The 12,358-nt window shown below is 40.2% G+C and overlaps 1 protein-coding gene across 1 annotated transcript; it reads right to left on the minus strand.

Moving 5' to 3' along the window:
• Positions 1–673: 673 nt before the first annotated feature.
• LOC105535142 (protein SET-like) lies at positions 674–1,426 on the minus strand. Its single transcript, XM_011974135.1, has one exon. The coding sequence runs from the start codon at positions 1,424–1,426 to the stop codon at positions 674–676; it is 753 nt and encodes a 250-aa protein (XP_011829525.1).
• Between the last annotated feature and the right edge of the window lie 10,932 nt (positions 1,427–12,358).

Consider the following 12,358-nt stretch of genomic DNA (forward strand, 5'->3'; position numbering starts at 1 on the left):
AAAGGAGAAGCCGTGTTGTCAAAATGCACACTTAACCCACCCAAACATCTCAAATCCACCTTTTGCTGACCTTCTATAACCCCCTTTTTTTTTTTTTTTTAGTTTTTTTCTCTTTTTTTAAACAAGAGAAAATAGACAGATACATGTTGGTAAATGCTAACTGTTCATATTCACATAGAGACACTGTGTACTCTCTAAGCCCAATATACAGAGAAAGGAGGGGAAAAACTAGAATTCTGTGCACTACTACACAGGGGCTTAGCACCCTCCAGCTTCCAGCAGGGCGAAGGCAGCAGGTTTTTCTTATTTCCCACAGACCTCGGTGGTGTTGATTCCATACAGTTTTTATTCAGACAGAAAGGGATAAAAATGAATTTCAAACAGAAAGGGGTACAGACACTTTTCCCATTGTATTCTGCTCAAGGTATTTCCCCCAAAATAAGTTGAGAACCATGGCGTAGAGAAAAGAGACCTCAAGAACAGGGTGACAGAACACAAGAGGAAAAAGAAAAGACTAGAACTTGCTCCCAGGGACTGGAGAATTTTTTTTTGAAAAGGATGGTTGGAATCTATCAGTGTTCTAGTGTTCTTTTCCTTCATCCTTCTCTCCTTCCTCCCCTTCATCATCTTCATCTTCTTCACCTTCATCTTCATCTTCTTCCTCAGTATCTGTTTATCCTTCCTCCTCTTCATCATCATCATCATCTTCTCCTTCTCCTTCTTCATCATCCATATCAGAAACCAAGTAGTACTCTAATGAGTTGGAACAAATATCATCTTTGGTGACCTCTCCTAACTCATCAGCACCGGCATCAAAATGGTCAGTAAACCAGGTAAAGAAGCTCTCTGGTTCCTCATGCTGCCTCTTCCTGCCGGCTTTATTCTGCGTTTGACTTGAATGTTTCATCAAATCCTTTCCAGATTCCCACTTGATTTCAGTGGTCTTTGAAGATGGATCACCACTCTCATTCAGATGAAATTCTTTGGAGAGAACTTTATTTTCAAAGTAAGGATTTTCATCAAAATAAAAATCTATTCTGTAACCTGATTTAATATCTTCAAATTCTGTCATTTCAACTCTGGTCAAATAACGCAGTGCCTCTTTGTCCTCCTCCAGCAGTGCAGACGTTTGTGAATGGTTGACAAATGTTGTTAGCCCAAAATTTGGGATTTTGGCGATCAGTTCTGACATCTTCTGAAAAAATGGTTGGCGGAGTTTGTCGTATTTCTGTTCTACTTTCAAAATCTCCTCACTGGCTTGTTCATTAAGTCTGTCTATTTCATTTTGTACTTCATCAACGCATTCAATTGCTTCTTGCTGTTTTTTTTCTCCCTTCTTCAGCAAGCCTGCAGAGGCCGATATCTCCTCTGGTCCTAAAGAGGCATTCTTGGTTTCTTCTTTTGAGGTGGGAGTGGAGACTGGCATTTGGGGGCCATGCTGCTAGGGAAGTCCAAGAACCAGACCATGAGTCTCCTTGCTCATCCAGAAGCAGGCAGAACACTCTGGTATAAGACTTATTGGTTAAAAGTAAGTAATAACACATGGGTACTTGAAGGATCCCTTTACACTATTAATTCTATTCTTAATTAATCGTATAAATGTCCATTCATAATTTTATAAATGCAGAACCATTTATAAAAATGGAAAAGCCATAGCTGTTTGGACCCCCCAGGAAGCTAATCAACCCACCAAAATAGAACAGGAGTTTGTAAACACACCTTTGGCGTAATTGTTTGACAATTTATTATATAATAGTTAGTTCTTTAACAAATGGCTTTTATTTTCCCTGATCTACATTAATATTAGAAAGAGAATGAGTTCTCTCAAAAAATGGGAGAAAATGCAGAAAATAACATTATTTTCAACTTTTTCTCTTCAAACACCCATATTCTCCATATGCTTATGATGGGTGAGAGAAAGAAGAAGAAAATCAAGCCTCCCGGGGAATACACAGTTGGGGGGAATCCCTGCCCCAAACATGCATAGGCAGGGCTACCATGTTGCACAATCCCACTCATACTCTTGGTGAAATTTACCTCCAGGACTGTGCGATGCACAATCTGCCTGCTGTGCATGGGGACTCTATCTACAGGCACCCAATAATCCATGAAGAGGAAAGTGCACCTAGCCCAGGGAAATAATATTGTGTTGCCCTACAGATTAGTTCAATCCAAAGGGAGTCAAGGAAAAGAAAGAGAAAGTGTTCACTGACTTCAATAATTATTCAAGATTCAGAAGTACCTGGGAATTATAAAATATTTGATTCTGTAATCACATCAGAGGAAAAACTTTCCATTTGACTGATTCTCCAACAAACCAAACCACAGAGGAAATGGCTGAGCAAACATTTTCCTACCTTCATGCTCACACACATGGTGGAACATACCAGCAAACAAAAAAACGTTCACCAGATCTCAATTGATGAAACACACTGGGAAGAGGTGCCTTCCCTTTGGTTGACTTTAAAAACATTAACTCATATAGTTTAAGTTTTTGTTTCAACCTGCAAAATAGAGTTGTTACCTTAAATATATGACATTTAAAGACAAGGAATTTCTATCAGACCAGATGAAGAATACGCTGGACCTCAGGCTGGTGACCAAGCATTATTCACATGTGAAACGTTCTTAACCCAAAACTTCAGAATGGCTTAGGAAGCTGGCTTTACTGAGATGCTCAAGGATGTGTTAGAAGCAGGATCTCTGAAAATCAGGAGTGAAAAGGACAGGACCACTCTAGGGCCAGGTATCCCTAATCAGGGGGCTGATGCTTCAGAATGCCCTCTCCTGCCCTCCTCCAGCCATGCCTCTCCACAGAGCCAGCAGTCTACAGGGCTATGATACACAACCACCTGCAGGAACAACTTCCCTTCTAGACTCTTCTCCAGGTACTTATGAGCCTGGAATTTCCTGCCCCAAGTGGTCCGAAACCAGCTTCCAGGGCCTGTGTGAGTCTTCACCCTTCCAAAGCAGGTGTGCACACCCCTAGGCCTGAGGGGTGTTCATGGGTAGCTGGTGGAATTGGGTGTGAATAAAGTTAAATGAGCAGGCTGGCTCATCCACACACATTCTTACAAGGATCCTCAGGTTGCACAGAGGAGCCAGGGCAAGAAGAGAAGGAACAGGTTATGGAATAGGGGGGTGTCTTGTCCTGGGTCCTCAAATGTTAGGAGTGAGCCTATAATGGGATATATCATATAATGAAATGAGTACTTCAGTGATCCAAAGAAAAATCTCCTCTCTCTGTTTCCTATCCTCACGGTGACCGCATAAATGGATTATCTCAACCAGGACACTGGGCAGCATGAAAGGTATCTTAACTAGATAGGACACCAGCTCAACAGGTGAGGCCAGGACTGTCTTGCAAACTAGGATATAAAGTCATCCCAGCTACACCAAACTGTAGAACAGTTTCTTTCCTTATGATGATCCTTCACTACCACTGAGCCCAGAGTTCCATAAATCACTGCCATCCACTGGCATCCAGCATTTTCCCCTCATTGGGTTCTTTTCCTCATTAGAGAGTGTTTATGTTTAGTGTACCCAAGAAGTAAATAAAACCTCATTTTTATCATATACAACAGGCATATAATAGAAAGCATCATATGTGGTTCCAGCTTCTATCGTTTTCCTACAAGGTTTGCTCAATCTTTTAAGTTTGTAGGTTGACATTCCAAATAAAAGGGGTAGAAGATAAGAAGGAAACCCGTGAAACCAGAGAGACATCAGAAACCCCTGCAAACTCACCAAAGAAAGTTGGATCTAGGGTTCCCACAGGAGGTAGAAAATCAAAGATAAATAGTATGTGGAATTTTAAAAGAAAACATTGTGGATGGCCTTTTCTGGAGCCCAGGCTGCGCTGAGTCTATGCATACAGGATTTAATCAGGACTAGTCAGTGCAATCCAGAGGGGCACACCCTAGATGAGGGAGTTTCTAGGAAGGTCTATGGCCACATCCTTGGCGTCTGGTTAATGTGTCTCCCGTGCTGCTTCTTGGCAAATTCCAGTAGCCTGATTTTATCTCATAGCTCTTGCACAATACACATACACATACACACACACACACGCAACTTCTACAGTGCTTCCAGCCAGTGCTGCTGCTCACCATTATTCACACTAGCAGCTCTTAAACATGACCACACATCACAGTTATCCTGGGAGCTTCTCTAACATACAGATTCCCAAGCAGCTCCCCACAGAGAGTGAATCGGGAGGTCTCGGGTGAGGCTGGGACCTTTCTACCCTTAGTAAACAAGCAATCCAGATGACTATAAAAGCAAAACATTCTAACCCCTGGAGAAGCTCTGCTAGAGCAGTACAGGCTGAATTCCATCTGACCAGCATGCAGTCATGTCCTCATGCTGTTTTTCTCGGTCTATTCCTACTTTGGGGTCTTCCCAGAAAGAGCTGAAGATGTGCTGCCCAACACCATGGAGACGAGCCCCCACAACAAACAGCTGTCCTTTCCCATCGCGGCCAAGCTCCAACCAACTGCCAATTCAGACACGTCCTGAAATGGCTCTCTATTCACTGACTTTCATGAGAAACTACTTGAGCTTTATTAAGAAATAAACTGCACACATGCAGCAAGTTATGAAAATTTTAGAATAGTTCCTCTTTTTTACGGACAGTCTTTGGTTTCTAATCCAACAATAAAATGGTTCCTTCAAATGAAATTTTAACCCATTTCTTTCCTTCTTTCTCTCTCTCCTCCTCCCCATCCCATACACATTCATACAGTGATCTGTGGGCTTTTTGTTAAATTAGTGATTCTCAATGAATAGAGGCCCAAACTTTCCAGAAAAACACATCAATGTCTCCAGGAAGCCATGTAATTTTTCCGTTTGTGAAAATGAACCAAATGTTTTCAAAGGGTAAGAAGCACTGCCAGCCTCATCTCTGATTCATCTAGAATATGGACAGGAGAATATTACAGCAATCAATCAACTTGAATTTCATGTTTTACAAATGGTATAGTGTAATCAGAAATAAGCCAAAATTTATAAGTAACTGGCATAGAAGAATTAATAAAATAAGTAAAATCAGAGAAATGCTATCAGGTAAAAATCCCTCCTTAACAGTAGAGAAGCAGATCGTGAGAATCCAGTCATCACTCTGGGATGTTATCATCACAGGCAAAATCAGCTAAGTCAGCTGTTGACAGAGGAGAGGAAGTTAAAAAAACTCTACTCCTCTGGCACAGTTTTGAAGTTCAGTGATACTCAGCTTGCTAAGGCATTCAGTGAACTGATTGCTGCTTCCCCTGGAAGCAGTCGGTGCCTGTCTCCTGGGTTATTTCCACAGATCTCAGGGATGGGGCCATTATAAGAGAGTCCCTCTGATCTTGGCTGCCAAAAATCTCAACATAGCGTGATAGTGGTGCCTCCTCACCAAGGGAGCAAATCAGTACTAAACATGGTATCCAAATCTCCACTCATCATACTCCTGTGGCATTAGAGGGTATGGAGCTATAAAAGCTAAAGAATGAAAAAGCAAGGCCAGGCCAGGCATGGTGGCTCATGACTGTAATCCCAGTACTTTTGGAGATCAGGGTGAGAGGATGGTGTGAAGCCAGGATTTCAATACCAGCCTAGACAACAAAGTGAGGCCCTATCTCTATAAACTTTTGTTTTGTTTTTTGATTAGCCAGGCATGGTGGCATATGCCTGCAGTCCCAGCTATTTGGGAGGCTGAGGTGGGAGGACTGCTTGAACTCAGGAGTTCAAGGCTACAGTGAGTTATAATCACACCACTGCACTCCATCCTAAGTGACAGCACAACTTCATTTTAAAAATAAATAAATAAATAAATATAATTAAATAAAAATTTAATTTATTAAATGCACCTGCTTTCTTCCTGAAATCATGCCAAGCTGAAGAAATATCTCTTCAGTATATCAGTCCTTGGCATACTACCATTTCATTAAACTAACACCTCATTCCTCTTGCTTTATTGTTCTTTTCACTATGCTTTAAATCATTTTCCTAAGGTAGTTTAAAAGTGAGACTAAATGCCCACCTTCGTTAAGTCAAGACTTCCATAAGACATAAGACATAACATATGTATTATTCCACTTGTATAAGCATAAATTTGACATGACATCACTTGAAACAAAGTTTGGAAGGATGCGCATGGTGACATTCCCATCAGTTCATTTAAGATGGTCCAAGATTTCTGTTCCTGTTACTTACCTCTTTTCTACTAGAAACATTTATTATTTATTATTTGTATGCTCGTCAAACTTTTTTAAAAAGGGTGGGAAATATTGAAATTACTTACCAATGGAAGCTATCAATATCTGACATTATAACTACAGATGCTCCCCATCTGGGGTTATGTCCTAATAACCCCATTGTAAGTTGAAATAGCATTAATTCAAAAATGCATTTAATGTACCTATCCCACCAAGCATCATAGCTTAGCCTAGCCTACCTAAACATGCTCCAAACTCACATTAGCCTACAGCTGGGCAAAATCATCGAACACAAAACCTACTTTATAATAAAGTATTGGATATCTCTTGTAATTTTAAATGCTGTACTGAAAGTGAAAAAAAAAAGAAAAGGAAGAGCAGAATCAACTGCAGAGAACAATGAAGGGACAGAGTAAATTCAACAGGAAGGGAACAGTTTCTACTGAATGCAAGTAATTTCACACCATCATAAAAATAGTTGAAAAATTCTAAGTCGAACCATCATGAGTTGGGGACTGACTGCATTTCAAAACTCTAGGAACAAATGGCTAACATTAGACTTCTGACTATATCATTTCTTTTGCTATTGTTATCCATTGTTTGTGTGATCAGTCATTGCCAAAATCCATCCACTAGGTTGAATGGAAATATTTGTCCACATTCTTATTTTAAAACATAGGAATGAGATGGTCATAAATGAGAGGTTACTTACCCTCCTGAAACAGCCACTAATTCCACAAAATGGCTGCTTGTTGTTCAAGACAGAGACCCTCACAGATAAAGTAAATAAGGATTTATCCTATCAATTAATTGAAAGATGCACTCATTTAAAAATTACTTGATATCACAATTGGCATTTCAATTTTATAGTTCTTCTTGCTCTCACTTTTCATGGAGATTGTACAACAGGAGGCAGATACCAAATATGTTCCCTAAGAAAATTTACCTTGGCTCTATTAATCTCTCTCTGACTTCAAGACTATGTTTAAAAATAAATGTCTGGCTTAACATTTTACAAATGCATCTTTTTAAACATTAATATTTTTTCTGTGCACCACAAGAGAGAAATTTTGTATTGGGAATTGAAGTCAGGAACAATTCAATGAGATTGAAATTACCCAAGACAGCCTCCATCTCTTTATCTCCATCACTTGGGAGATTTCTTGATCACACTTTGAAGCCCATTATTAACTAGGATTGTCTCATTTTCAAGATCTGCCAGTCTCAAATTTTTCAACATTTCCTACTCTTTCCCTCCTGTTGAATTTATCCTGTCCCTTCATCATTCTCAGTAGTTGATTTTGTCCTTCCTTTTCTTTGTTCTTCCAGTCTTCTTAAACTGGGATAAAAATTCCCAGCCTACCCCCACCCAGTATAGGCCCTTGTCATGGAAAAATATGGCGTATATATTTTAGGTGTCTATTTACTGAGAAATCAATCACCTACTACTTTATTTTAATTGATGCAGACTGGAATTTTAAATATTTTATTTTATTTTATTTTACTCTCAAGATGTATTTTTGCTTTGCTGCCTAGGCTGGAGTGCAGTGGCATGATCTCTGCTCACTACAACCTCTGCCTCCTGGGTTCAAGTGATTCTCCTGCCTCAGCCTCCCGAGTAGCTGCGATTACAGGCACACACCACTATGCCAGCTAATCTTTGTATTTTTTATAGAGACAGGGTTTCATCATGTTTGCCAGGCTGGTCTCGAACTCTTTACCTTGTGATCTGCCCGCCTTAGCCTCCCAAAGTGCTGGAATTACAGGCATAAGCTACCACGCCCAGCCCTGGAATTTTAAATATTTTAAAGTTAAAACTTAAGACTTCAGAATTTTCCAACTCTAAGAGGCTACTTGGAGCCTCAGAGATATGCTTTCCTTCTTCTCTGTCATTACGGATATTTCACAGGAAAAGTTTGGAGCATTAACCTAGCTTGTTCAGCCTCCTCTTGCCTTCACAGCCACTGGTCAACCACCTCCAACTGAATTCTCTCTGACCTCTGAGATTTCCTAGTATTCTTAACCTCCCACTAAAAGCCATACTTACACTGGCCCAATCCATTTCTTCTGCCTTAATTCTGGGGTGTCACATTTTCTCTATTAGTCCATTTCCACACTGCTATAAAGAACTACCTGAGACTGGATAATTTATGAAGAAAAGAGGTCTAATTAACTCACAGCTCCCCAGGCTTAACAGGAAGCTTGACTTGGGGGTCTCAGGAAACTTATGATTGTGACAGAAGGTGAAGGAGAAGCAAGAACATCATGGCATGGCAGAGCAGGAGAGAGAGAAAGGGAATGTGCCACACACTTTTAAATGCTCAGATCTCATGAGAACTCACTCATTATCACAAGAACAGCAAGGGGGAAATCCAAACCCAAGATCCAGTCACTTCCCACCAGGCTCCTCCTCTGACACATGGGGATTACAATTTGATGTGAGATTTGGGTGGGAACCCAAAGCCAAACCATATCAGTCACTAAGGAAAGTCCCATGATAATACCTTGTAGAACCAAGCCACTCAACCAGTCCAAATGCTGGTCCTCCCTCACTAGACAGTCCCCTTTTTCATCCCTAACACACATCCTTTCTTTTTTTTTTTTTTTTTTAAGACAAAGTCCTGCTCTGTCACAGGCTAGAGTACAGTGGTATGATTTCTGCTTACTGCAGCCTCTGCCTCCTGGGCTCAAGCAATTCTCCCACCTCAGCCTCCTGAGTACCTAGAACCACAGGTGAGTGCCACCATGCCTGGCTAATTTTTATATTTTTAATAAACATAGGATTTTACCATGTTGCCCAGGATGGTCTTGAACTCCTGAGTTCAAACAACCCACCTGCCTCAGCCTCCCAAAATGCAGGGATTACAGGCGTGAGCCACCACGTCCAGTCTACATCCTAACTTTTCCAGTCCTTTCAGATTCTCAAATATACTTCTAACTTTCTCAACAAACAGCTTCATTGCCCACTTAACAAAAATTGAGGCAAGTTTAGGTGAAATATCTCTATTTCTCCTTCCTTCACATGAAATGTCATAGGTCATCACACAGTCTCTTTCTCACCTTCAGGTTTTTTTTAAGAGTAAGAGTTACTTTTTAAGTAGCTGGAACTATAAACATGTGACAACATGTCTGGCTAACTTTTTTTACTTTTTTGCAAAGATGGGGATCTTACTATGTTGCCCAGGCTGATCTTGAACTCCTGGACTCAAGCAATCCTCCTACTTCAGCCTCCCAAATTGCTGGGATTACAGGCATGAACTACCCACAGTGCCCAGCCTTCCCTCCAATCTTGAAGCAGTGTCTCTATTCCTTTCTAAGACCAATCCCTCCAGCCATGCTCCTGATTCTATCCCTGCCAGCTCTCTCCATCCTCCCCACCATTTCCTGCATCTTCAAGCCTTTGCCTAAATTTACCCCCTGGATGACAAAGACAATTGCCTCTTTTGGAGAGAGATCATTTCTTTACCCTGTTTCTTTTAAAGTTCTCCTTCCTTTTACTGCCAAACTGCTTAAGAGAATAGCACACATTTATAAAATCCATGTCTTTCTTCCCATTCTTCCTGAGCCCCATAAATAAGCATCTGTCCTCAACAAGTCAATGAACCATTCTCACTACAGTCACTAAGAAACCCACTCATCACTATCCCAGGTCTCTGCTCTGAATTTGTCTGCCTCGTTTGCCTAAAGAATGGGCAAGTCCTTCTTAAGCCCTTACATCTCTTCCTTCCTTCACTCCACCCCCTCCTGTTCTGTCTCCTGACTCTCTGACTGCTCCTTCCCAGTCTCAGTCACCAGCTCCCCTTCATCTGTATACCCCATAGGCAACATTCTCCAACACTCAGTTTTTTCTTCTACAGCTTCTCTCTCAGTGACTGCATACATCCCATGTCTTCAGTGATCATCTCCATGTAGAGGGCTTTCAACTCCAGAGCCTCCAGCCCTTATCTGTTTTATTGTACTTTGCAGATACTGTGCTTTTTACACTTTGCAGGTTTGTGGCAACCCTGTGTTGAGCAAGTCTATCAGCACCATTTTTCCAACAGTGTGTGATCATTTCATGTCTCTGTCACATTTTGGTAATTCTTACAATATTTAAAAATTTTCATTGTTATTGTATTTAGGGTGATATGTGATCAGTGATCTTGGATGCCAATGTTGTTATTGTTTTGGGACACCACAAACCATGCCCATATAGGATGGCGAACTTAATCAATGAATAATGTGTATTCTCTGAGAGCTTCACTGACTGGCTCTCCCCATAAATCTCTCCTCTCCTCGGGTCTCCTTCTCCCTGAGACACAACAATATTGAAATTAGGCTGGTTAATAACCCTACAATTTCCTTGAAGTGTTCAAGTGAAAAAAGAGTTTCACATATCTCATTTTAAATCAAAAGCTCGAAATGAATAAGCTTAGTGGGGAGGGCAGGTTAAAAGCCAAGAATGGCGAAAAGCTCCTGTGCACGTTAGCCAAGTTGTGAATGTTAAGAGAAAAGTTCTGAAAGAAATTAAAAGTGCTACTCGAGTGAATACATGAATGACAAGAAAGCAAAACAGCCTTATTGCTGATATAGAGAAAGTTTGAGTGGTCTGAATAGAAGGTCACACCAGTGACAACATTTCCTTAAGCCACAGCTGAATCCAGAGCAAGGCCCTAACTCTTCAGTTCTACAAAGGCTGAGAGAGGTAAGAAAGATGCAAAAGTTTGAAGCTAATAGAGATTGGTTAATGAGGTTTACTGAAATAAGCTGTTTCCATTACAGAAAAGCACAAGGTGAAGCAGTAAATGGTGATGAAGAAGTTGCAGCAGGTGAATTGGATAATCTAGCTAAGATAACAAATGAAGGTAGCTACGCTAAACCACAGATTTTCAATGAAGGTAGGTACACTAAACAACAGATCTTCTATCTAGACAAAACAGTCTTATATTGGAAGATGCCACCTAGGACTTGCACTGCTAAAGAGAAGTCAATTCCTAGTTTCAAAGCCTCAAAAGACAGGCTAACTCTCCTGATAAGGGCGAGTATAGGTGGTAGCTTTAAATTGAAGCCAATTCTCATTTATCATTTCAAAAATCCTTGAGCCCTTAAGAATTATGCTATATCGACTCTGCCTGTGCTCCATAAATAGCACCACAAAGACTAGATGAGAGCACATCTGTTTACATTATGGTTTACTGAATTTTTTAATCCCTCTGTTGAGATCTACTGCTCAAAAAAAAACACAAAAAAAGATTCATTTCAAAATATTACTGCTCATTGACAATGCACCTAGTCACCCAAGAGATCTGATGAAGAAGTACAAGGAGATTAATATTGTTTTCATGCCTTTAACATAATATTCATTCTGTAGTTCACAGATCAAGGAGTAATTTCGACTTTCAAGTCTTATTATTTAAGAAATATATTTTGTAAGGCTGTAGCTGCCATAAATAATGATTCCTCTGATGGATCTGAGTAATACCAATTGAAAGTCTTCTGGAAAGAATTCACCATTCTAGATGCCATTAAAAACATTCATGACTCATGGGAGGAGACCAAAATGCCAATATTAACAGAAGTTTGGAAGAAGTAATTCCAGTTCTCATGGATGGGAGAGGTTCAAGATTTTAGGGGAGGAAGTCACTGCAGATGTGGTGGAAATAGCAAGAGAACTAGAATTAGAAGTGAAGCCTGAAGATGTGATTGAATTGCTGCAATCTCATGATAAAATTTGAACATTTGAGGAGCTGCTTCTTATGGATGAGCCAAGAAACCAATTTCTTGAGATGGAATCTACTCCTGGTGAAGATGCTGTGAACATTGTGGAAGTAACAACTAAGGATTTAGAATATTACATTAACTTAGTTGATAAAAAGCAGCAGCTGGGTTTGAGAGGACTGACAGCAATTTTGAAAAGTTCTGTGAATAAAATGCTATCAAACAGCATTGCATGTTACATAAAAATATTTCATGAAAGGAGGAGTCAGCTGATGTAGCAAATTTCTTTGTTGTCTTATTTCATACAATTGTCACAGCCATCCCAATATTCAGCAACCACCATCCTAATCATTCAGCAGCCATCAGTGTCAAGGCAAGACTCTCCACCAGCAAAATTTTTACAATTTGCTGCAGGCTCAATGATCATTAGCATTTTTTTAACAACCAGTATTTTTAAATTAAGGTAT

This window comes from Mandrillus leucophaeus, unplaced genomic scaffold (genome assembly GCF_000951045.1).
Source record: "Mandrillus leucophaeus isolate KB7577 unplaced genomic scaffold, Mleu.le_1.0 Scaffold1419, whole genome shotgun sequence".
Lineage (NCBI taxonomy): Eukaryota > Metazoa > Chordata > Mammalia > Primates > Cercopithecidae > Mandrillus > Mandrillus leucophaeus.